Below are 27,569 nucleotides of genomic sequence, written 5' to 3'. Positions count from 1 at the left end.
GGCTGTTGGATGTAGGTGTTTAAGTAATCTACCATAACCAACTATTTTCTATAGCTGTTTTCTACTTACTTGTTGCTTGCTATGTGTAGCGGGCAAGCACATGGACGGCAGTCATCTGGGAAACCTCTCACTGTTCCATAGAACCCTGGTGCACACTGCTCACAATGGTCTCCAGTAGTGTTGTGTTTACAGGTCTTAACAAAAAAATAAAAGAAAGAGAGAAGAAAATGAAAATCAGTGAATAATATAGAGATTAAAGAGGCTCTCAAGCAAAGGAGAATATATATGTAAACGTGTAAGTAACTGGTTGACGGATAGGAAACAGAGGGTGGTTATTGATGGAACATACTCTGATTCGGTCACAGTTACCTCAATCCACAAAAAACAATCACAAGATTGTCCACAAAGTGCAAAACTAACATAGCATTTCAAGGCAGGACTGGCCTTTTCATGAGGAAGGGTCCGGTCTGGCTTTGAAACACGTAGTTTGTTTTTATGAACATTTTAATAAATGTTTATATGTTCATTGCACCTTGCACTTTGTAGACGATCTGCACCCAAAAAAACTATGATTGCTCTTTGTAGATTGGAGGATTCTATTGCTTATTTACCCCTGTGTGGGTTCACAGGAAGGCTGCCTTCCTAGTCTTTTCATACTGTTGGAGGGTTCTGCCTCATGCCTGCACAACACCGATCTGATGATACTACACCATGGAGTACTGTCTTCACTTCTCTCTCTACAGTTACTACTGGGCTCCACTTCTTTTTAATATATTTATTAATACCCTTGTAGAGGGACTACAGAGTAGAATTTTTATTTTTGCAGATGACACTAAACAGGGTAAAGTAATCACCACAGAGGAGGATCATATAATATAACATATGAATTTGCAGAAGCTGGAGGCTTGGGCAGAGAAATTGCAAGTGACATTTAATGTGAATTTGGGCACCTGTATATAAGAAGGATATTGCTTAACTGAAGCAGATGCTGGGGGTATGTCTTAGGAGCAATGTGATCACAATGTACAAATAGTATTTATTGTAATAGCAGTGAGACTATGGAACTCTCTGCCACATGATGTTGTCAAGGCTGATTCATTAACAAAGTTCAAGGGAGGCTTGGATGCTTTTCTAAATAAATATAATTTTGCAAGTTCAAAGAGAAAAGATAAGGGCACTCACCGCTTCATGGGATCTTCTTTATTGTTTCATCTCTTCACGTGCATTAAAAATTACTGGACATATTGGGCTTTAGCCTGGACGCCAGACACCCACCGGATCGGGTAACAGCTGTTTCACGCGCATGCGCACTTCTATATGCGCGTGAAACAGCTGTTACCTGATCCAGTGGGTGTCTGGCGTCCACGCTAAAGCCCGGTATGTCCAGTAATATTTAATGCATGTGAAGAGATAAAACAATAAAGAAGATCACATGAAGCAGTGAGTGCCCTCATCTTTTTTCTATTAACTTGCAAAGTTTACAAATATCTAGTTTCGTAGTTAGCACCAACCAGTGATCATTGTCTAAATCCTTATTCATCTGTGGGATCCAAGATTGTAGAGCCTGAATGTTGCAGTGCCAGTGGCTATCTGTCTCTCCAAGTGTGTTAAATAAATATAATATTACAAGTTATGGGCACTAGATTAGGTGTGATAGGATGCTGATGCAGGGATTCATTCACAGTGCTCTCTGTCCATGACATAAACTGTCCAGAGCAGTAGCAAAACATTTCCTGCTTTGGACAGTTCCCGACAAGAACAGAGGTGGCAGCAGAGATCACTGTGTCAGACTGGGGAGAATACATCACTTCCTGCAGGACATAAAGTTGCTGATAAGTATTGGAATACTGATATTTAAATAGAAATAAATGACACATCTATATAACTTTCTGACACCAGTTGATTTGAAATTTTTTTTTAGCTGGAGTACATGGTTAAAAATCTTCTGAAATTAAGAGGGTGCTGACTGTTATGTACTATGCACTCCTCTCCTCCTTTTCTTCCTCCCTAACTACATTTTACTGTTCTCATAATCTGTGGGGGTTCCACAGTCAGACTACCACCCATGAGCTAGTTATCCCCTATCCTCTGCATATCATTTTTTTGTGGTATAACCCAATTAACTTACTTTCGTCTTATAATATCCCTACTGTGATAAAGTGTACAATTAATAACCTCTATTTTAAAATTATTTTTATAGCAAAACTGCACTTCTCTGTTACTTGCTCTTCAAAACACACTATCTTTATGCTAAATCCAAATTCATAGACAATTAAAAGGAACATGCAAGAAACATACCTGACAAACAGAGGTCTGTGGGTCACACATATCGCTGTGCCCATTGCACTGACAGGGCACACATGTCCCAAGAGTAGGGCCAGTCCTTCTACCCTGGGATGTAGGAGCCATTCTGTAGAATCCAGGAGAACATGACTAAAAAAGAAGGGAGGGCAAATATAAGCAAAACTGCAACTTAAAGCAAGACTTCATGGTTTATCCAAGTGAAATAGATGCACCTCAAGAGTCATATTGACTGTTCCAAATTAACAGTTAAAAGTATTTTATAATTGAGAACAATCAAACACTCTGACACACTAATGGTCAAAGTGGATCTCACTTATTCAATGATAGCAAGCAGTATATATATATATCCTGGGGTGCATGTTCTTTTAGCAAGGCTCATGTCAGTACTTCATTGGCTGAGGTACGAAAAGAGTTACTAGCATAGCACTAATGTTTACTCGCTTAAAGAGAACCAATCATGGACGAAAGTTAAAAAATTTTTATTCCCTAATTAGATGTAAATCAACATTTTATTGACATTTGTAAATATAATTCATTATTTTTATTGCCACGTTTTTTAATTATTCACTTTTTACTTTCCTGTCTCGAGCCGGCTCTTTTCAAAAGAGTCGGCGCGAGACAGGAAACTCCCGTCATGCAGAGCGGCAGAAAAGGTTCCCATGATCCTTTGCCCGCCGCTCCGTTAATACACAGTGATCTCACGATATACAGCGCAAGATCGCTGTGTATTTTCTAGTCCCTCTTCTCTAATCTATTTATGAAGATACAGACTGCCTCTGCAGTCTGTATCTTTATACTTTACCTATCCTCTTCTTCGGTGCAGCAAGGCCGGCGCCGCCATCTTGATTACGTCACTTGCGTTCCAGCGGTGGAACGCAAGGCCCGTAATCAAGATGGCGGCGCCCGGCCGTGCGGCACTGAAGCAGAGGATAGGTAAAGTATAAAGATACAGACTGCAAATACAGTCTGTATCTTCATGAAGTCTATCTATGAAGATACAGACTGCCTTTGCAGTCTGTATCTTTATACTTTACCCGATTCTCTGTTCCCTGGCTGTTCCGGCGGCGGCGCCATCTTGATGACGTCACGCTGGAACGCACCACTGGAACGCAAGTGACGTCATCAAGATGGCGGCGCCCACCGGAACAGCCAGGGAACAGAGGATCAGGTAAAGTATAAAGATACAGACTGCAAATGCAGTCTGTATCCTCATGAATAGACTTAGGGAGAGATATACTTTCATAATAGGGACAGTTACATTTAGGTGATTGGTTCTCTTTAAGCTTTAAGGAATATAAACATTTGAATATGTTTTGAAGTTCAGCGCCATATTGTAATGGCTTCACTAAATATACAAATTATTAGCATGACATCCTTAACACTAGAACCAGTAAAACCATTTTTAGAGGTACAGATCTGTCACAAAGGCCAGTATAGCCAAACGGGATGAAGTTTTGTTAGAAAATAAACAAGAGTGACCAAAAATTATGTATAAACGTATACATATTAGAGAGTCTGTTCGAAATTTGATTACTGATTGCTGAAGTAGTTGGATGCAGCCCTAGGGAGTCCAAGACAACATGGATGCAGCCTATGGCTGTATCCATGTTTTCCTGGACTCTCTAGGACTGCATCCAACTTCTTCAGCCATCAGTAATCAAATGCCGAATGATCGGACTCGAATATCCACCAGTTGCCCTCATCTCTAATAAATATATATGAGGGCAATACAGAGATCTCATCAATGATTTATGATTTATAACAAGGGGGAATCCTCTACATCTTCTGGATCAGCATTGCTAGTTAAAAGGCATTTATTTCAGATTTTTTTTAGCCATCCCTTATGTAAAATAGGGGGAACAAATATGTAATATAAAAATTTTTGCAAATCAGCAGCACATACAAACTGCCAAGTCTATTTTTTCTTATAGGTCATATTAGGTTGATAGTGTACCTCACATGATAGCCCAGAATATCCTACTGGGCATTCACATTTTTCAATCAGATTGGCCCTTGGACTCATGGTGAAAGATGTGCCTTCTTCTGCTACCTCCAAAAATACTTCGGAAATTCTAAAGTTCAGAAAAATATTGTTAATGGAGGAAAAATGTAAAACACAATACTAAATAACAGTAATACAAACTAAATCAGTAGTCTACTGAAAGTACTTATTCTTACAATGCATGGTAAAATATTAAAATACAAAATAGAGCTTTTATATATAATGGTCATATATTACAATGAAAACACAGGGAACACATTGACCTTCCATAATTATTTTTTTGCATTACGTTTTTATTGTAAATTTTCCATTTTAATATTTACATCAACAAATTGTACTGTTGGTATTGGTGAGCAATAAGATGAAAGGACGTTGTGCAATAAAAGTACTGTAAATGAAAAAAAAAAATATTGAAAATAAAGCTTCATTGTAATAATTCTCTGAGGGAAATATTAAGGAACCATTTGCCTCTCTCACGCAACCAAAAGGAACCAGCCAAACTGGTCAGAACCAAAAAGTTTATTGACACAAAACATCAGATGGCTCAGGTTTTACACCAAGGGTATCAAAAGCATTACTTTGCTAATTTGTAGAACCTTTTTTTTGATGAAGGTCAATTGCCGTTACAAGCTACTCTTGGATTTGACCTATGGACTTGTGAAAAAAAATCAACTAGCATAATTCAGATAAATGAAATCCTAACAATTTATATAACACATAATAGGCATATTAACTATTAACATATTAACATATTAAATTTATCATTAGAACTAGAGATGAGATGGCACTGACTGAGATGGGACAGCACCACAGCCAATGATTGGCTGAGCAGGTTTCACTCTTGACACGAGAGTGACAGTCATAGCTGTCCTGTCTAAGTCAGTGATTGGCTGAGCTGGCTGAAAATAACTGTGGGGGACACTGGAGGCCAGATAAGAAAGACACAGAGGCAGCATGGACAGGTAAGTAGAGATGAGTGAACCTGCTGAACTGCAATAAAACAGCTAAACACCTGTAATCGGTTAGCTGGTTTATTTAAGGTTCAGTTCAGATGAAATTTAACTTTGCCTCAACTATTGGCAAGTCCACCTAGCCAAACTTTTGAAAAGTTTAAAAGCTAATTAAAAAATTATATATAATAATCCTAAATATAACGGGCAGCAGCAGAGCAATCTAAAACAATCTACTGTAGTTTTAATCTAATTAAAACAATAGTTGCCTTTTTTTGATTAGATAGTTTTACCCCTTAAAGGGGTTGGCCACTTTATAGTAAAATAGGTCAGTACAAAGTATTAGTAAGTGTCCTCACTGTATATACTGACAGCAGCTTCCAGTGTATCTAATAGAGCTAAAATCAGACTCTCCTCCTCCAGGCTGGGCTGCCCTGCTCTGTTTTGTTTCAGTCCACAAAATGGCTGACACAGAGGAGCATGTGACCATGCCCTGTCCACTGTGTTCTCCATAGACATATTCAGGCTCAGTGGTGGACACTGGGGGACGGGGCCTGGTCACATGCTCCTCTATGTCAGCAATCTTATGGACCAAAACACCACAGAGCAGGACAGCACAGCCTGGAGGAGGAGAGTCTGAGTTTAGCTCTATGAGGTACACAGGGAGCTGCTGTCAGTTAGAGCTGTGAGTACAGTTACTAATACTGTACACTGAGCAATTTAAGTATATAGTGGCCAACCCCTTTAAGGTCAAAGCCAATTTTCGTTTTTGCACTTTTGCTTTTTCCACTTTATGTTTAAATGGCCATAGCGCTCACATTTTTTCACCGAGAGACCCATATGAGCACTTATTTTTTTGTGAAACCAATTGTACTTTGCAATGACAGGCATTTTTCCATAAAATATGCTGCAAAACCGGAAAAAAATCATTTGCGCTGTCAAATTGAAAAAAAAAAAACGGAATTTGTTTGGATTTCGGGGAGGTTTGCATTTACGCTGTTCACCCTGGGGTAAAACTGACTTGTTATGCATGTTCCTCAAGTCGTTACGATTACAACGATATATAACAGTTATAACTTTTCTTTTATCTGACGGCCTTTAAAAAATTCGAACCACTGTTAACAAATATATGTTCCTTAAAACCGCTCCATTCCCAGGCTTATAACACTTTTATCCTTTGGTCTATGGGGCTGTGTGAGGTGTCATTTTTTGCGCCATGCTTTACTTTCAATGGGTACCTTGTTTGCGCATATACGACTTTTTGATCACTTTTTATTACATTTTTTCTGGATTTGATGCAAACCAAAATGCGCAATTTTGCACTTTGGAATTTTTTTGCGCTTATGCCCTTTACCGTGCGAGATCAGGAATGTGATTAATTAATAGTTTGGGGGATTGCGTGTGCGGCGATACTAAATATGTTTATCTATTTATTCATATTTATAAAATGGGAAAAGGGGGGTGATTTGGACTTTTATTATGGGAGGGGATTTTTTATTAATAAAAACACTTTTTCACATTTTTTTTTTACTGTAACTAGAAGTTCCCCTGGGGGACTTGTATATACACAGCATTGATCTCTCAAAGAGATCAATGCTGTGTATATACACAGCAAAGATCCATCAGATCTGTGATCCATTGCTCTGGCCTGCTGCATGCCACAGCAATCTATTGCGGAGACGGGATCAGCGTCATTGCGAAGCTGAGGCCCGGGCCGGTCAGAAGAACTAGTCCCACTAGACACCAGGGACGTGAGGTCTGAAGCACTTCAATGCAGCTGTCAGGTTTGACAGCTGCATTGAAGTACCTAATTAGCCGACACGGCAACGGGACCCATGCCGGCTAATAGAGGCGTTCCCCGTCTGCAGATAGCAGCTGGGAGCGGCGCCGTTCAGAGCGGGGTCCCGGCGGGACCCCTCTCTGAACTCCCCATCCGGCACCATGACGTACCAGGTACGTCATGGGTCGCTAAGGGGTTAAGGATAATCTAGAAAATTCCAACCATCTATCCCAAAGTTTCTCACATTTGTATAAATGGTCCATCTTAGTGAATGTCTCTTTCTTTAGATAACTTGACCAATTAACTTTAATAAACCAGTTTTCCAGGCAAACATGATTGATGGCCTTAATATGACAACCAAACAGTTGTTCAGTGGGGCTGCATCTACAGTACGTGGTGTATGAGGTCAGAAGCAGTTGGCTCTGTTCACTGCATAGTGTTTATGCCTGGTTACTGAAGCTCAGCTCTTGTTCAGTTGCACCCAACAAATCCCCTAACACTTATTATTGAGAGGTGACTTGTAAACATCACTAAAAAAATAATTGGAGGTCTGTTAAATTTTGGCAAAAAGTTTGGTAAAAAACAGCTTATTTCTAACCCAAACATCATCAGTGATCAAAACCCACTTATAACTCTGTCTGAGAGCCCTGTCTAACACTGATAGGCCAATAAGGAGTGTATTTACCTCCAGAGGAAAATAAAAAGTTTTCTGATCATCTGGTAGAAGAATGTTATAGAAATTTGTTAATTACTTCTATTAAAAAAAAAAAAAAAAAACACTCAAGTCTTCTCTTCCAGTAAAAAATAGAGATGAGGGAATCGTGAAATATTCGAAAATTTGAAACTTGATTTGAATAGCCCCCGATATTCATATATTCGATTGAATATAGAATACTCGGTACTTTTAAATCAATATTCGACCACTTGGAGGTAACCAAGTGCACAATGACACATCAGGAAATGATGCCAAAACCTCTGGAATATATCTCGGACACCACGGGAAGCATATCTGGGTGCCTCTAAAGGCCCTATTCCACGGAACGATTATCGTTCGTATTCGGCCGATATCAGCCGCTACGGACGATAATTGTCCGGTGAAATAGAGTGCAACGATCAGCCGACATCGTTCATGTTGAACATGTTGAAAAACAAGCGACTGATATAGCAGCGATCTGCTGCCGTCGCTCTGTTGAATAGGAGCATCGGCAGCAGACGCTGCTATATCCTATGGGCCAGGACGATCAGCGATCCCCCGGGCAGCCCCCCCCGCAGCTCCCCGCCGCCCCCTCCCGCTCGCTGCAGCCGCGTTGAATAGCGGCGGCAGCGAGCGGGGAACGAGGAGCAAACAAGCGCTGAGAGCGCTCGTTTGCTCCTCTAAACGACCTGTGGAATAGGGGCATTACTTCTGGGGGTCCCTTCCTACCCAGGGGCCCTATTACACAGGACGATTCGCTATTGTTCGCTAATTGTTCGCTGTAATTCCACATTCGTTCACTCAAGTTCCGCATTTGTTCACTACTTGTTCAGTGTAATTGCACATTGTTCATTGTTTTGCTGGGATCAGATGGAGTAAACGATCGTAGTAATGTTCGCAATAACCATCGGAACTAACGACTATAGTTCTGTGAAACATGTTGAACGATTTCAGGCTAAGAATAACCGATCTTGTTTGCAATCGTTTATCGCTTGTTGGTAAACATTAAAAATCACTTTGTCTAATAGGACCCTGAACACACTGGGGGAGATTTATCAAAGGGTGTAAAATTTAGACTGGTGCAAACTACCCACAGCAACTAAAAACGAATAGTTCGAATAGCGTAGTTTTCGATCGAATAGCTATTAGATCGAATACTATTCGCTCATCACTAGTACTTATCAGTTGCTGTATGTCCTGCAGGATGGGGTGTATTCTTTCCAGTCTGACACAGTGCTCTATGCTTCCACCTTTGTCCATGTCAAGAACTGTCCTGAGCAGTAGTAAATCCCCATAGAAAACCTTTCCTGCTCTGGACAGTTCCTGTCATTGACAGAGGTGGCAGCAGAGAGCACTGCGTGATCCTGGAATAAATACACCACCTCCTGTAGGGCATATATAATGTCCCTTTGGTGTTGTGCTATGATATGCTGAGGGGTTGTGTTGCTGGATGGTGTAGTGCAACCTTAGGGCTCACCTTCTCAAACCTTCCTGTCACTGTGGGGTCCGAGGGTGCTGGAGCCCTTGTCTTCTTCAGCATACACGCAGGGACATATAATTTTTAGTAAAAGTCTCCACACAGTGGTAGTGAAAGTATATTGAAACTTTACTTGAAGGATAACTAGGTATACTCCAATATAAGGACATCTCATCGAGGACATATGTTGGCTTGATCAGCATACCTAATGAAGATGACTTCAAGGATAATGTGGATAGACCTGTTCCAGGGACTTTATAGCTTTTAGCCTTTATAAGAATACGTATGACTGAGAGAAAATGACACTGCCAACACTCACTGACTTGCAGGAGGAAGACGCATAGACATTGAAGAATTGACGCTGTCAACGCTCGCTATCATGTAGGAGGAAGACACATGGACCCACTGACTTGGAAGCCAGGAAGATGTGGATGGTGAGCGGGAGACCCTCAAACATCTCACCAATCCGACAGCAGGCACTAATAAAATACAGAGAATGTCCTGCTGAGACTTAGAAAACACATAATAGTGCTTATGGCTGACTGGAAACAGGTTAGGAAGTTGAATATGAATCCAACTGACACTCACAAGACCACACAGCCCTTCTGGGTAGAAGGTGGGCGGAGCTAGCTTTCCCCTGACCAATCACTAGAGTCTGATAGGTTGCAGGGGAGGAGCACTGATCAAACTCGACACTTGTCTCATTAGAGATTAATACATATCAACATATTAAATAAATACATAGCAGAAAACAATACCACTACAAGAGAGCTAGGGGAGAGCAGCAAATACATAGGCCCTAATACAGACTGCCTAAGGTTGCCAATGGCAACAATACATCTCCAGATGCCTGACAATAAATACCGTTCTGGGCCATTACACATACAGCAGTTAATAAATACTGGAAGAATTGTTTTTTTTTTTTCTTTTAAATAAAAGATATTTACAAATCTGTTTATTTTTCTAATACTAGTTGATGTCATTTATATATTTTTTTCATCTCCAGAGTACCCCTTTAAATTTTAAGCTGTTTTTAAGATAATATCAATGTATGACTAAGGGTAAATGAATGGAACCCAGTGGTAACTAACAGCTTGTTTAAACATACACTGCTTTAACAGATATTTTAACATTTCTGATAAATTTCAATTTGCGGTTAAACAGACTGTGTGCAAAGGTCACACAAAACCTTCTATGCACTGCCATTTCCTAATAACTAGTATAAAAAACCCAGAGCACTTAACTTGCAATAGATGAAATTTTGCACTGACAGAACAGATGTAAAATACAGAACACCTTTAATTATAGATACTGGGGGATATGAATTGTCTAGTGTAGGCGCCAATTTGTGTCGTAAATGGGCCCAATGCACATACATTTTTGCATAAATGCCTATTCTGCAAATATTTCATCAGCTATCAAGGAATTCCCAAATACAATGCAACATATATTACCGTCAGATAAAAATATTGGGTGATTGGAAAATACTGGATGATTTGAATAACTGAATTTAAGAGATTTGAAGTATGTATAATTATATGTATCTGCTAACACTTCTTATGGTACACACTCATCTGAGTTTATAGGGGGAGATTTTTCAAACACGGTGTAAAGTAGAATTGGCTCAGTTGCCGCTAGCAACCAATCGGATTCCACCTTTCATTTTCTAAAGGAATGAAAAGTGGAATCTGATTGGTTGCTAGGGGCAACTGAGCCAGTTCCACTTTACACCATGTTTGATAAATCTCCCCCATTGTCTTAAAAAAAAAACTATAATAATGAAACAGCATGACTCCCAGAAGCTGATTTTTTTGTATTTATTGGAGTGTTCTATTTTCTAAATACTTATTGGGAGAGCTACATCAAATGGTCATAGCAAACTGGGTAAATATTCTTGTAAATATTCTTGTAAATATACTTGTCAAGCCCAGGGTAAGCTAGACATGGGACTCTATGACTTTATGTAGAAATGTCTTTTAACATAATCAAACCTCCAATTGGCAAACTCTGCTAAGCTAAAAAAAAAAAAAAAATATAGGGGCTGGTGAGTTTAATCTAATGCAAGATAATATCTACTCTTGTATGTATTGTTAAAAGTGCCCATAGCTCCTTGGTAAAGATGAGCAAACTTTTCAAAAGTTCGGTTCGGCAGGTTCACTGAACTTTAAATAGTTTGGGTTCGTCCAAGGCAAACCTTGAAAAACTGCACTAAAACAGCTAAACCACTGCAGGCCTCTACCTCTTTTAGTGCTATTCAAAATATTCACTTATCTATACTTATCTTTCTGTTCTCCCCTGTGTCCTTCTCCAGTCCCTGCAGCCAATAATATTTTATTCGGCCAATCGCTGACTGAGACAGGGACAGTGTCCAGTGATTGGCTGAGCGGACTCCCACTCCTAATCACTGGCTGCGATGATGTCCCATCTCAGTCAGTGATTGGCTGAGCTGGCTGTCACTCTAAAGACAAGAATTACAGCTTGCTCAGCCAATCACTGGTCATGGCACCAGTCCCTTCTCAGCCTGTGATTGGCTGAATGAGCTTGAGGTTGCTGGAGACCACTGGGGGAGTACGGACAGATGAGAAAACAATTATCTTGGTTTTTTTTTATGTGCGGCCGCCATCTTTCTAAACTTGTTCTTAACTTTAACTTGGTTCGTTACTGAATCAAACTTTTAGCAAATTTCAGAAGGAATCTCAGTTTGCCATTCTCAGAGTTGTTATTATTAATTCTATATTACATTATGTTATTTAGTGAAAATAAACTATTACTTTTCACAAATTGCAGTGACCTTACTTTTTTATTTAAACTGTCTTATTAAACATGCTAAAATATTCTTAAAGTGTAGAGGGGAGTTATAATTAGAAAGATAGAAGATGTATTAACATAGCGTAAGTAATTAATGGCTCTTTCCCATTGTAAGATTCTGTTCTATTTTCCTTCTATGGTTATTACTGCCTATTGTGAGTAAAGTCAAGGGAATGTTTCCAAGATTTGAAAGTTCCCTTGAGGAAGAATAGAAAGAGCCACATAAACATTGTCTTTGTTAGCAATCTCTTTGTATCTTTCTTTAGGGCACATACTGTACCACAAAGATTTTCCAAGCTTTGGGGTTGATCAATACGAACTACAGAAACTGAGCGAATCTGTCAAGGACAGTAGGACAATGGACTATGTTAGAAGAAAGAACCTGGGGAATTGGGAAAATAATAATTGACTAGTCATTAACACGAACACTTGATATTTATCAGTTTCTTAGTCTCTTCAGGTACCTTAGAATGGTCAGATATTATATCTACTTCTCTGCAATTGACCTGGCAGCAAAGGGCTTTGATTTCCTATGCACTTTCCAATTCATATAGCAGTAACGCTTAAAGATAAAGCCGCACATATAAATATTTATTCAGAACAGTGCAGCAGTTTTCCGAAACAAGTCTCAGTGCATTTAATGAAAAAATCTCTTTCCATCATCTTCAGGACTTAGAAAATACTTTGCGTACCGCCGACTATTTACAACCAGAGATGCAAATTTACATAATAATAAACTTTGGGAGCACAGAGCTACTTGTTGCTTTTCTGAGAGGCTTTCTGAAAGCAAGTTACAACTTGCTAGCTGCACGGCTCAAGTCTTCGGGGACTGAACCTAACTAGTTCCCAATCACTGCTTGAGATTTTTAAATAATCTGAAGTAAAATGAAGAGCATATTTGCCATCCGGGCTGATGTAATTTATTATCGTGTTATGTTCGCTTCAAAAACAATGCATCGTCTTGGAATTATATTGAGACACAAATAAGAATGATAGATAGGATGAAAAGCTCGGTACTTGTATGAATACATAAATCACTACCATGGTTATGGCTGGAAAAAAGTATATTTCTGCATTCTTTGATTAATACAACATTTGGGTTGATTTATTCTTTAGTGCGATGCATTTTATTGCTTTGTGCTGGTGTTCGCTGAAGTCTTTCTAATTTATCCAAGAATCACCACTCCCTTGTGTCACTTGTGTCACTTAATATTCATCATTTCCAACAATACCATTTGTGTGAGGTGTTATTAGATACACTTAGTTAGTTATCAAAGTCTGGCATGAGGACTGTGTCCCTGCAGTGAAAGTAAATATATGGCTTGAAAGTTCTAGCCTACCTGTAAAATTATAACTATTACTACAAAGCATTCGAGAATGTTATGTGAGGGATGCTTTGAGGATACAAGTCACATTGAAAGCGGCACATTTTATGGAATATGTGTGTAGACATTGTAGTTGCACCCAAGCTCTGCTCCCGGAGGTGGATGGTCTGTTGTCTGTACCACATTAAAAATCAAGTATTATAATGAGTAGACATAAGCAAAAGACTCAGATATTTGTTTTGCGAATATCCGCTCTAATTCAACAATATTCACGAATAGCATACAAACGAATCTGACACAGAACAAAAGTCGTTAGTTACGATTGTTGTAACGTTCATTACAACTGGTCGTTATAACGTTTACTCCAACTGATCCCAGCAAAAGAATGAACAATGTGGAATTACACTGAACAATTAGTGAACAAATGTGGAATTACAACGAACGATTAGCGAACAATTAACAAAGCAAATCTGGTGAATTCGCGAATTTCAACGAGGCAAATTTAACACCCGATTAGCTGTGAATATGAATTAGTCAGATTTGCTTCGCTTATCGCTAATAATGAGTATCAAAAACAAAAGGCCAAGGCCATAAATGTTAAAGTGATTTAGGAGCCCCTAAAATGTAAACCCAAAATACTATAAAACACGAATAGTGTGGAGTGAGCATTAAAATGCTCGTTACTCCAGTTGAGCATTTTTCAATGCTTGAGTAATCGACTCGAGGTATAAACCCTATAGAAATAAAAAGACTTGAGCATTAAACCAGGTCCCCCCCTGCTTGGCAAAATGGAAGGTGCCTGGTTAACCTATTACATTTTATTCTAATTTTTGTATATTTTTTCCCCGGAGGGATGTTCAAAAGGGAACTATCAGCAGGTTAGACAAATCTGACCAGCTGATAGCTCCCAATTTAGCACAGGGAGCTGAAGATGAGGGTATGTCTCTTACCTTCATCCTCAGCACTGTTCCTGAACAGTTGATAATGATGGTGTCCCAGAGCCCTCTAGGGGCGATAGCTCCGCTCCTAGTGCTCCTAAAGGCCTTACTGAAGACACAACTATATCAACAGTTTCACAGGACTGGCGCTGAGGATGAAGATAAGAGACATACCTTCATCCTCAGCATCCCTTGCGCAGTAGGGAAATATAAGCAGGTTTTATTTGCCTAACCTGCTGATATTTTTATATATTTAGTTCAAAAAGAAACTAACAAATCTGTAAAAGGGCTCTGCAAGACACATCACAATTCAAGCGCATCAAGGGGCGATTGAGAACCCCAATGCTCAGTCGAGCATGGTCGCTCAACACTTTTTAATGTGGTGTAAGAGAGTGGTTTTGGTTATCCTTTCTTTCCAATAATGCTTTAAGCATCATGGACAAATTCTAACAATGCAAGAGAAGTATATATTTAACTACCTAAAATTCTAGTCATGCATAAAACAGATTTCTATTTATTTAAGAACATAGACAAATATTACCTGGTTTGTCTTAATACTCTACCATACGATGCCTTAATTAGAATGTATTGTATGTCATACAGAACATCCATGAAGTCTTCACGACTCACTGATCCTCCATCCACATGTTTCCATTCGAACTACAACACACAAGCAAAGTTCATTATTCACATTTAACCATCACAGTATTGCTTATAAAATCCAGAATACACATTTATCAGGAAACAATACCTCCGTCATCTCAATGTCATGTCTGGTAAGTTGGCCGTTTTGAGGATCTGGCATAGTCCGTACAATAATTCTGTGGTTTGTGGGAGGACCACCTCTAATAACAATTTGGGGCTCATAGGCTGACGGTCCAGTTTCTTCTCGAGCTTCAAAGTATATTGTGTACTTCAGCTTTCCTCCGTAAGCCGTTAGCTTTAAAATAGAAAAAAAAAATCATATTGCTATTGATGTACATGAGGCCCCACAGAGTTAATGGTGTAAATATAAGGGAATATGTACAATAGGGACCAAGCCCATTTTTTAAAATCTGACCTGTCTCACATTATGCAATTATAGCTCAGTGATGCTTTAACGTATGCTAGCGATTCTGAGACTGTTTTTCCATCACATATGGTACTTTATGTTAGTGACAAAATTTGGTCACTGTCTTGTGTGTTTTTTTGTGAAAAACATCAAAAGATCATGAAAAATTTGAAAAATTTGCACTTTATGAATTTTAAGTTCTTTGCTTTTAAAAAAAGAAAGTTGTATCACATAAATTAGTTATTAAGTCACATTATCAATATGTCCTCTTTATTCTGGCTTCATTTACTAAACATATTTCACTTTTTTAGGGTGTTACGGGGCATAGAAATGTATCAGCAAATTATCAAATTTTTAAGGAAATTTCCTAAACTGATTTTTTTTTAGGGACTAGTTCTTTTATTAAGTTCATTTAGGAGGCTTGTATACTGGAAACCCCCATAAGTGACCCCATTTTGAAAACTAGACACCTTAACCCCTTAAGGACCGGGCTAACTTTCGTTTTTGCGTTTTCAATGTTTCCTCCTTGTGTATAAAAGGCCATAGCACTTGCATTTTTACACCTACAGACCCACATGAGCCCTTATTTTTTGTGTCACTAATTGTACTTCGCAATGACAGGATGAATTCTTCCATAAACTATGCTGCGAAACCAGAAAAAATTATATGCGCAGTGAAATTGAAAAAAAAAAACGCAATTATTTTTCTTTGGGGGGGGCTTAATTTTTACGCCATGTGTCCTATGGAAAAACATACTTGTTATATATGTTCCTCAAATCGTTATGATTACAACGATATGTAACATGTATAACTTTTATATTATCTGATGGCCTGTAAAAAATTCAAACCATTGTTAACAAATATATGTTCCTAAAAATCGCTCCATTCCCAGGCTTATAGCGCTTTTATCCTTTGGTCTATGGGGCTGTGTCAGGTGTCATTTTTTGCGCCATGATGTATTCTTTCTATCAGTACCTTGATTGCGCATATGCGACTTTTTGATCGCTTTTTATTACAATTTTTCTGGATTTGATGCGACCAAAAATGCGCAATTTTGCACTTTGGGATTTTTTTGGCGCTTACGTCGTTTACTGTGCGAGATCAGGAATGTGATAAATTAATAGTTCGGTCGATTATGCACGCGGTGATAGCAAACATGTTTATTTATTTTTATTTGTAAAATGGGAAAAGGGGGGTGATTCAAACTTTTAATAGGGGAGGGGATTTTTTATTAATAAAAACACTTTTTTTTACTTTCACTTACAGTAATATGAAGCCCCCTGGGGAATTTCTATATACACAGAACTGATCTCCCATTAAGATCAATCCTGTGTATATAATAGAGCAATGATCCATCAGATCATGGCTCTATTATAATGGTCTGCTGCAGACCATCTGAATAGATTGCCGAGCCGGGAACAGCGTCGGACGACGCTGAGCCCCGGCCGGCTCAGTACAAGTGATCTCCCCTCCGCGATCGCATCGCGGGGGGGGAGATCCCCCACTAGACACCAGGGACAGGGGGCACAGCTGCTATTCAAATGCAGCTGTCAGCTTTGACAGCTGCATTTGAATAGTTAATTAGCCGGCCACGGCGATCGGCCGCGCCGGCTAATACCCGCGGTCCCTGGCTGCACATAGCAACCGGGGACCGCGGGCTGCAGAGAGGGCTCACGCCGGGAGCCCTCTCTGTTTACACTTAACGGCCGCATGATGGGTAAACCCGTCATGCATCGTTAAGAGGTTAAAGAATTAATTCAGGGGTATAATGAGCATTTTGACCCTACAGAGGCTGGAGGAAAGTATTCACCATTAGGCAGGAAAAAAATGGAAAATAGAAATTTTCCAATAATATATTTGTTAAGATTAAAGTATTTCATTTTCATAAAAAACATGAGAGAAAATACACAACAAATTTTGTAAAGCAGGTTCTCCTGAGTAGAACGGTACCCCATATGTTGGTATTAACCACTGTATGGGCACACAGCAGGGCTCAAAAGGAAGGGAGCGCCAATCAGCATTTTCAGTTCAGATTTTGCTGAAGAAGTTTCTGAGCACCAGGTGCGTTTGCAGTGCCCCTGTAATGTCTGCAGAATAGAACCTCCCCAAAAGTCACCCCATTTTGGAAAGTGCACCCCTCAAAAAATTCATCTTGGGGTGTGGTGAGCATTTTGACCCCACAGGTATTAGAGGAAAGTATTCAAAACTAAATTGAAAAATTTAAAAAATTAATTTTTTCCAATAACATGTATGTTTAGTTTGAAATTTCTCAATTTCACTAGGAACAGGGGGAAGAAAGCACCCCCAAATTTGTAATGGAGGTTCTCCTGAGTACAATGGTACCCCATATGTGGGCATAAACCACTTTATGGGCACACAGCCGGGCTCAGAAGAGAAGGAGTGTCATTTTAGTTTCAGGCAATATGTGGGTGTTTACTGGCTATCTGGGGTGGTAATGGACAATTTCGGGGTGTTTACTGGCTATTTGAGGTGGCGACAGGCAATCTGGTGTGGTTATGGGCAATCTGGTGTGGTTACGAGCAGTCTGTACCAATCTGGGGTGGTTATGGGCAATCTGGGGTGGTTACGGGCAATCTGGGGTGGTTACGGGCAACTTGGGGTGGTTACGGGCAATCTGGGGGTGTTTACTGTCTACTTGGGGTGGTTACGGGCAATCTGGGGGTGTTTACTGGCTATCTGGGGTGGCAACGGGCAATCTGGGGTGGTGACGGGCAATCTGGGGTGGTGACAGGCAATGTGGGGTGGTGACAGGCAATCTGGGGTGGTGACAGGCAATCTGGTGTGGTGATGGGCAATCTGGGGAGGTGATGGGCAATCTTGGGAGGTGACGGGCAATCTAGGGAGGTGACTGGCAATCTGCGGAGGTGACGGGCAATCTGGGGAGGTGACGGGCAATCTGGGGAGGTGACCGGCAATCTGGGGTGGTTACAGGTAATCTGGGGTGGTTACAGGCAATCTGGGGTGGTGACGGGCAATCTGGGGTGGTGGAGAGAATTGAGCTTTGATCATTTTTAGGAATCCATCACTGTGAACAGTCTGTTCACAGTGATGGCAGCGGGGACATTTTTTCACTTCCTCTCAACTTGGATTCACGGTGAGAAGAGATGAAAGCGTTTAGCTGCGCTGACAATGCTTGTTACTGGTGGCCGCTATATACTGTTAACAACGGCGATTGCTGGTGAGGGGACTGGCCGGGACTGACCCCACATTCTGCCCCAACCCCTCAGCGACCTCCGATAGCTGAGAGGATGGGGCTGTGGCCCTTACCAGCGCCGCTGCACTATTCTGCACCATCACCATAAAGAGCTGATGGCAGCAGAATAGAGCACATTAGTAATCGCCGTAAAAATCCGTATTGGCGGTCACTAGTAACATAATACATGTATTCTCTGGGTCACTACGGTTACGGTAATACCACATTTGTATAGGTTTTTTTAACTATTACCACTTTGGCGCAATAGAAACTATCTTCCTAGCAAAAACCCACGAAAACTGTTGCTGCATTGCAAGATCCATAGCGTTCTCATCTTTTGCGCGGCAGAGATGGTTTTGGGCTTATTTTATGCGGGAAGATCTGTAGTTTCTATTGATACCAAGTTTTATATGTATATGACTTTTTGATCTCCTTTATGGCGTATTTTTTAAAGTGGATTGATAAAATACAGCTATTCTGGTGCTGTTTTTTTACAGCATGTGTCGTGCGGTATAATTAATGATATAGTTTTATAGATTGGGTCGTTACGGACATGGCAATACCAGATATGTATAGATTTGTGTTTTTGATCTGTTTTATGTAACATTTTAATATGTATAGGGAATGTAATGCATTTTTATTATTGGGGGGGCTGTGTTGTGTTTGGTGCACATTATTTTTAACTTTTTTTACACTAGTGTAAATACTTTGAACACTGATACAATACACTGCAGTACCTAATGCAATAGCCACAGCCACCCCTGTCAGCATGAGGCATCTCCATGGTGAACTGGGGGGGGGGCTTCATAAGGACCCCGGATGACCATGGAGGGGGACCCACCAGGACCCGTTAGATGCCGCCGTCATGCTTTGATTTCAAGTCTTCCCATACTTATCAGCTGCTGTATGTTCTGCAGGAAACATTGTTTTCATTTCAGTATGACACAGTGCTCTCTGCTGTCACCTCTGTCCGAGACAGGAATTGTCAAGAGCAGGAAATGTTTTTTTATGGGGATTTGCTACTGATCTGGACAGTTCCTGTCTTGGACAGAGAGATCAGCAGAGAGCAAGGTGTCAGACTGAAAATAAAACCTGCAGGACATACAATAGCTGAGAAATACTATAAGGCTTCAGATTTTCAAATAGGAGTAAATTACAAATCTATATAGCTTTTTTAAAACCAGTTGATTTGAAAGAAAAAGGTTTTCACTGGAGTACTCCTTTAAAAAACAAAAGTTTTCCAGCACTTCAGCAAGAAACTTCCCTTCCTCCTCAGTTCCCCATGCCCTATAGGGAGCTATCAGCATTGTAGATAACTTCCAGATTCTATGTTGATCAGTAGGGGTCCAGCACCTCCAACAATCAGTTTACTGAAGGTGCTTTACATTTTGTCGTGGCTAGGCTCAGTATTGCAGCCCATTCTGGAGAATGGGACTGAGCTGCAATATGTAGTCCAGCCACTGCTAAATTTTTGGTGCTGTGCCTGGTAAACAATGAATGGGACTTCCAGTCAGCTTGTTGGTTGTGGTGCCTGGAGCTGGACCTCAATCAATCTTATATTGATGGGGGAGTGGTCACTAGTGTTGAATGAGCACCTAAATGTGAGTGTTCATTACTCGAGTCGAGGAATAGCTCACATACTGTGGGAGTTCGAATGTCTCTTGCAAAAACCTATTACATTTTATCGTTCTCATTTTTCTATATTTCGTTCAAATATCCCTTCAAAGGACAAAAATGAAGAAATAAAATAAATCAGATTATAAAATAATCTGCAAGACACATTAAAACTGTGGCATAGTTCTAATGTGTCTTGCAGAAACCTATTAAATATTTCCCCTTTAATTGTTGTGTATTTCATTTAAACATCCTTTAAAGGGATAATCTAGTGAAGTTTTCTTTCTTTCCAATTAACTATTTTCCGAAAGTTATATAGATTTGTAATTTTATTTTAAAATCTCAAGTCTTCCAGTACTTATCATCTGCTGTATGTCCTGCAGGAAGTGATGTATTCTTTCCAGTCTGACACAGTGCTCTCTGCTTCCATTTCATTCTATGACAGGAACTGTCCAAATCAGTAGGAAATCCCTATAGAAAACCTCTACTGCTCTGAACAGCTCCTGACATGGACAGGAGGTGGCAGCAGAGAGACCTGTGTCATACTGGAAAGAATACACCACTTCCTGCAGGACATACAACAACTGATATGTACTGGAAGACTTGAGATTTTAAAATAAAAGTAAATTGCAAATTAATATAACTTGTACTGGAAGACTTTTTATCAGCGGAGCGCGCCTTTAAAAGGACGAAATATACAAAAATCAGAACGAAAAAAGTCAAGAGGTATAAATGATGGCCGGACAAAAGTTATTAAAGATGTATGGCCACCTCTACCTGCGATTAACACTAGTGGTCACCAATAGCAAAATTGCAAAATGAAAAAAAAAAACACAATTTAAATAATGGTAATTACTGACATGCTAAATTATTCATAAAGAATATTAATAAAGTGTTACAAATGCAAAAGCAAAGTAATTTCACTTTCTTCTTCAGCACAAATAAACCAGTTGTCTTTGTTATAAACTATGAGGATTTTCCCCTAAACAGTATCTCAGCATCCGAGAACAATTTGTAATGTTGCAAGAATCAAAAGACTAAAATAATTTCTTCTTTTCAAGTAGATGATAGAAAAAATATTTTGATTTAAAACATTTTACCCATAGGCAGAACAGGCCCCCCGCCCCCTTATTAAATTAACATTTTATATGATTAATAAAACTGTCAAGCTATGGAGAATACACACAGAACAAAAAACATCATTTATATTCAAAGCAAGTCTTAGTACAATAAAAATAAGCAAGTTACAAGTATTGAATCTGTTCCCTTCATTAGGACACAACAGACAAGGTATATGGGTATGAAAACCCTACAAATATCCCTATTTCGGAAACATGTCGGGCAAACACGGCTGTCTCGTTAAATAGACGGCCGCTAATAATGATCATGATAGACGGCCGGCTTTCTCAATATTTTCCCGAAGTGGGAAGATATTCTTAGACTGCCTTTATCATACACAAGATAATTAACGTCCAAATATAATGTTCCTCTACGGTACACACAGGACAGCTAATCATGGAAGTCACCTGAAACGACAGGTATACAGATTTTGCATTTTGCAGATTTTGCATTGACAGCACAGATGCAGAACGATCTCTGCCGTGCTGCTTTAACTACAGTTATTGTGATTGTGTATACTACTTTTGAAAACCGTAGTGGACTGGTCCTACTTCTAACTGTGTTGTTCACTGCTCACTGTCCATATTGGAGATCTTTTTAAATTCTTGTCTTCTTATTTCTACAATTGATGCTGAATAGTGTTGAGTGAACTTCCAGCCTCCTTCACTGAGTGGCTAAGCGGACCTGAGACGTCACGTCTCGGGCCCGCGTCAGACACCCGGAAGCGTCTGGGAATCGGGCACCAGAGCGACGCGATGCGGGACCCGCCGCTGAAACCGGGGAGGTGAGTGGACGTCTTTTCCCTCTGCCACCTCATCCCCGGTCCCAGCGCAAAAGTGCCCCCATGCTGGAGTACCCCTTTAACTGGTGTCAGAAAGTGCAAAAGATTTGTAATTTACTTCTATTAAAAACAACTCAAGTCTTTCAGTACTTATCAGCTGTGGTATGTCCTGCAAAAAGTGGAATTCTTTCCTGCCTGGAGAGCAGGAAAGGTTTTCTATGAGGATTTCCTACTGCTCTGGACAGGCAGCAGCAAGCACTCTGTCTGACTAGAGAGAATACATCACTTCCTGCAGGGTATACAGCAGCTGATAAATACTGGAAGACTTAAGATTTTTTATTAAAGGTAAATTAAAAATCGCTACAAATCTTTAGTGAACTACCCCTTTTAGGCCACAACCACACAACATCTTTTTGGGATGGCAATCCCATTGAGGCTAAATAACATCTGTTATTTTAAAATAACATCCGTTATTTTGAAGTAACATCCGTTAATTGAGCTTAAAATGACAGCTGTCCAAAAAGACCATTTCATATTCATATAAGCTGCCAGTCCTTTGAATTTAAAGGGGACTTATAGCCACCAAAAGCATAGAACGAAAAGTATGTCAAGTGTACATGAAGTTTATTATTCATACTGGTTCAAGGTTTGCTCTTCCCTAATGTTGTACCTTTTTCGCTTTTAGAGCAAAATGTCTCTGACAGCATGTTAATGACTAATGGTGAGTGGCGAGGCCAGACTGTTCGGGTTCTGCAACATTCTCCAAACCTGAACGCTCAGCATTTGACTTCCCGTGGCTAAAGAAGTTGGACGCCAGCCTAGGGAGTCCTGGAAAACATGGATGCCACCTATAGCCTAACGGTACTGCCTCTCTGCTCAACACTTTTAATGACAAAACCACATGGCACTACGGGGTAAATGTTAAAGGACAAGAAGCTGTTAATAGTTTATTTACACAAGCCTGAAGAACAGGAACATGGCTGCACATCTAACCCATGTTTGATACCACAGCTCATTCAGCTCCATAAAAAAACAACATTAGAAGTTAGTGTATAATTTGATCAAACCATATTGCCTCATGTACCATGTGCAGGTCTTCAGCAACATATGAGTTCCTACTCTAACAATAGTGCAGTGTCAGCCGACAACCAACACCACCACCACAAAGCCAGCACCCACGGGGAGGGGGAACAGCCCAGCGGTCCAGCGATCCCAATGTCGCAGGAACAAGCCCAGGGCCATGGCTGCACTACCTCGCAGACACAGCAAACAGAGGCAATGGCCACCAGTCAACACCTAGTGTGAACATGTCTAGAAGTCTTCTCCGTGTTCTCCCTTCTACACAGAGAGAAAGAGGAGGTACTTACCATGCACATCACTTCCCGCTAATTGATAACGTGTACATGTAGATCCGTGAATTACCAGAACATGACCATAAAATGCTCTAATATGTCATAGCCATTGTCTGGGAATAATAAGACTTGTATGATATTAAACTGACAAAATTTGTTTATAGAATTATTTACCTTTCGCCCTTCAAATTGTTCTGGCAGCTTCCAATAAAATGGTTCAGAGTAGAGGTCTTGCTTCACTTGATCAATGAGTGCTATGATCTCCGGATGCTGGAAAAATACTCCTTTAGTAGTCCGCTTCTGTAGGGTGTAGTCTGTCAGTTCTAGTACCATCTGATCAGGTTTTAAAGATTGCTTCAAAAATCGGAGAGAAAAAGTGTTTTAGAGAAAAGAACAATGTAGACATTAGATATGAAGTACACATTAGGACACTAAGGGTACAAACACACACGGCTTATAAGCTGCGTATTTACTGCTGCGATACGCAGCAGATTAGATCTAAATAACTGAACACAGTATCAAATCTGCTGCGTATCTGCTGCGTATCTGCTGTGTGTGTTTGTACCCTAAAGCTATGTTCACACACACTGTTCACAGTGTGTGAACAAGTGAAAAAAAAATGTTTTGTTTTTTTCCAAAATCAGGTTGTAACAATGAGCATGTTCATTATTTGGATGATCACAATCAATTACATCTGTTATTCTACATGGTGTGTGCACTACCGACCAATTTTTCCTATGACATTAATGGAGCACACTATTATATTGAAAATACGGCCTGTTTTTTTACCTCAAAATTAGGTCCGTATTTTGGTAATACAGTAGTTTATTGTGTGTGAACATACTTATAGAATGAACAGAATATAAGTCCATGATAAAATAAAACATTTAATTATTATTATTTTTTTTTTTTCAAACTTCAATTTATATAAGATCCATTACAGATATCGTAGATCCAATTACTATGCCTTATGTTCTGTCCTGAAGGAATGACAATTGACCTCAGGGAGATCAACTAAAACACCGCAGAGACACCATCACGTTTCTCAATGTCAGTCAATCAAGGAACATTGCCTCCTGGGAAGACAAATAAGCAAAAATATTGCAGACACATTCTCAACATCAGTGAACTAGCCAGAAGGAACAACCAAACCATCAAACCTGTGATGGTGTCTCTGCGGTGTTTGTTTGATCTCCATGAGGTCAACCATCATTCCTTTGAATTCACTTACTAGGCTTTTCTCGTACTAGCCAGAATCCTGCTCCACGCTGTCGAATACCCCAAAACAGCTCTCTGTGGATACCTTACTTGGGTATTTCCAAAGTCATGTCATACTTGTTTATGGCTTGATGGAAGGTGGCCCCCCTTGGCTTTAATGTCCCTTCCCAATAGAAAGTCTGCCTAGTTCACTGACAGTGAAAAACACGCGATGGTGTCTCCGTAGTATTTTTGCGTATTATAATCTGTCTTGATCAAATTTTAGAAATTTTATTATGGTCCCATGTTTGTTGTAATACAAACATGTATATAAGCATTTATACTTCTTACATCTGAAAGTTTGTTACCATTGTTCCCAATCTAAGCAATCTTTTGATATCCTAGACAGCTACAATGTAATTACATTTATACAAACTATCAAGCTGCTAGAACAGGAGATTAATGTGTGAAAGTGATTTATTTAGCCCATAGGCTGAGAGAAATATTAAAGGGGTTTTCCACTGACATAGATATGGCTTAATTGTTAGATCTACCTAAAATATTGCCATCATTCATGTCGTTTTTAAAACTGCATTTTCCAGAATGTATTGCATCACCAGTGTTTTACAGGGTTGCAAATGTCAACCATCCATAAATTTATGGATATAAAAGTAAAGGACTTTCTTCTACTACCCGTCAAAGGATTTGGTGAGCTCATCATTTTTTCAAAGATGGAGGAGCTTGTGTAAATTATTGTGTCCATGTTCATTAATGACATCTACGATTCATTATAGTTTTCTAAAGTTGGCCGAGACTTTCGAATAATTTATCAACAAAAACGAATTAGCAACATTGGTGGCCCATAGGACTTTTTGTTTTATAAAATAGTTTGCTGGTGGTATTGTCTACCAATGGCACTTGTATTAGGTGGTCATGCTTGAGCACTTAACATTTTCTTCTTGTCTCTTGCCTGTAAAGCTCAGTGTACCCCTCGAAAAGTCACCAGATTTACTGACAGGTCTGAACAGGTGAGAGACTAAAAAAAAAAAAAAAAAAAAAGTTGATTCTATCCCCCTGCTCCCTGGTGCTGCCCCCTGCAAGGTGCTGCCTTAGGCATCGGACCACGGGTGCCTAGTGGTAAATACGGCCCTGTGTACAGCACCTTTTTGGTGAACTACCCCTTTAAAGGTGAAAAAGAAAGAACTACTACATTTAAATATGACTAATAGAGTTTCAGTTTAATTTGCAGAAATTATTTAGAAAATTAAAGCTATTTAAAATTTAATTAATAGGATATTTTATATTTATATAACCTAATGGGTATTAACAAGCATGTTGACACATCGTAGAGTCAAGTCAAATGTTTTCATTGCTAGAAATAGTAGAGAGACGTGTGCAAAGTGTGTTCTCTACCAGCTCTGAGCCATATGACCTAGACAGACATGGTATATAAGTCTATGGGACACGCACAGAGAGCTTATGAGCAAGATGTATCATACTTTATACTTGGAGAAGGCCCATATAAAGTATTAGAGATCACAATTTTGAAACCAATTGAAACATAGTTTTATACTATTCAATAAGCAACTTGGTCTAGAAGACTCCCATCATTTCCTAAAACTGGTGCTGAGTAGACAATTCACAAAATAAGAAGTTAAAAGAATAGACTGAATGTTTTGGCATGTATTAGCTGCTTCAGCATGTTTTACTAAAATACACCAGCAGGAACCCACATTACAGGATTATACGGCTCAATGGCTTCCTACTTACCCACATTCGGATCAGTCCATCTGCTTCTGTACACTGGGTAGTCAGGCCAAAGCAGTAACAGCTGCTACAACCAAGTGGATTCCCTACATGAAGTCCAAAAGTGCTGGGTTTGCATCTGTCACAGTGGACTCCTTCCACATTTGTCTACAAGAGAGATACTTCATGTGTTGAGTGGATTAAAATTGAGTTTTTTTCTAAGCAGGCAACCTTAATATTATCGAAATCTGAGTTTTGTACAGTTAAATACACAAAGAGGTAGTCTGAAGTTGGAATACCACTTTTTAAAGGAAATATACAGTAACTGGATTTTTTAGCAGAGTGTTGGTGGAAAAGGGACCTTCAGAGCAAAGCTGCTTTTGTATAAAGCTCTTGGTTTACAATGTGAAACAGAGCCAACAAAAGTGCTAAACAAAGTTCCAGTCAGTAGAGCAAATCATATTGATCCATTTTGATGGCCTACAGTCACCCTATATCTTCTACATACATACAGATTACAACATCGTACAGGTAAAATTCAATGAATAGGTTTCATAAAATGAAGTGCACTGAAAGCGTGTTATTAAGCCGTCAGCGGAAGATGTCACATACTAATGGGGGTCTTTAATATATTAACTTTCTACCATGCAGAGCAATTAATATGTGTTATGAGGTTATTTTGCTAAAAAATAATGCATCTAATTTAAATGTAAGCCATTTACTGGTTTCATGTACAAGACACTATTTTGAAGAATTTTGTTACAATAAACCAAGAAATGAAAGAATGAACAAGAATGAATGAATAAATGCCCAATTGGACTCTTTATGAACACCTAAGTAAACCTTTCTTAGCCCATGTTCACACGTATAACACTGGCTGTTCTGTTATCCTGCCAGGTCACAGAATGGCCGGTGTTACTGAAGATCATCCCGGCCTGTACTGCACTTCTGCTGGATTCTGCTGCTCCTCTGCTGCTCCTCTCCTGCTGCTCCTCTCAATGCTCCCTCACCCCCTCGACCCCTCCCTCTTCCATAGACCATAACAGTTATACTTATAATAGAAGACTACAAAGTGAACAAAGTAACAATAAACTACAATCTAAGGCTATGTTCCCACAATGTAAATATAAGTGCAAATAATGTCAGGGGGCCTAACTTCATGGGGAACAGTATAGCAGCCTAACAACAGTGGGATATACAGGAATATATTTTAATAG

General features: G+C 39.6%; 1 protein-coding gene across 5 annotated transcripts in view; it reads right to left on the bottom strand.

The window, feature by feature from the left end:
* LAMA2 (laminin subunit alpha 2) overlaps nt 1-27,569 on the bottom strand; it is a 524,271-nt gene that overhangs the window by 172,945 nt on the left and 323,757 nt on the right. For all 5 annotated transcript variants that reach the window (XM_069974947.1, XM_069974948.1, XM_069974950.1 and 2 more), the window contains 7 exons: nt 26,377-26,520; nt 23,584-23,763; nt 15,030-15,218; nt 14,820-14,938; nt 4,259-4,376; nt 2,299-2,433; nt 70-194 (listed from right to left, as the gene is read on the bottom strand). In XM_069974947.1, coding sequence (XP_069831048.1) covers nt 70-194; nt 2,299-2,433; nt 4,259-4,376; nt 14,820-14,938; nt 15,030-15,218; nt 23,584-23,763; nt 26,377-26,520 — 1,010 coding nt within the window. The remainder of the gene's footprint in view (nt 1-69; nt 195-2,298; nt 2,434-4,258; nt 4,377-14,819; nt 14,939-15,029; nt 15,219-23,583; nt 23,764-26,376; nt 26,521-27,569) is intronic.

Source organism: Dendropsophus ebraccatus, chromosome 6 (genome assembly GCF_027789765.1).
Source record: "Dendropsophus ebraccatus isolate aDenEbr1 chromosome 6, aDenEbr1.pat, whole genome shotgun sequence".
Taxonomy (NCBI): domain Eukaryota; kingdom Metazoa; phylum Chordata; class Amphibia; order Anura; family Hylidae; genus Dendropsophus; species Dendropsophus ebraccatus.
The sequence above is the reverse complement of the archived record's forward strand: the minus strand, read 5'-3'. Positions and strand labels throughout refer to the sequence as shown.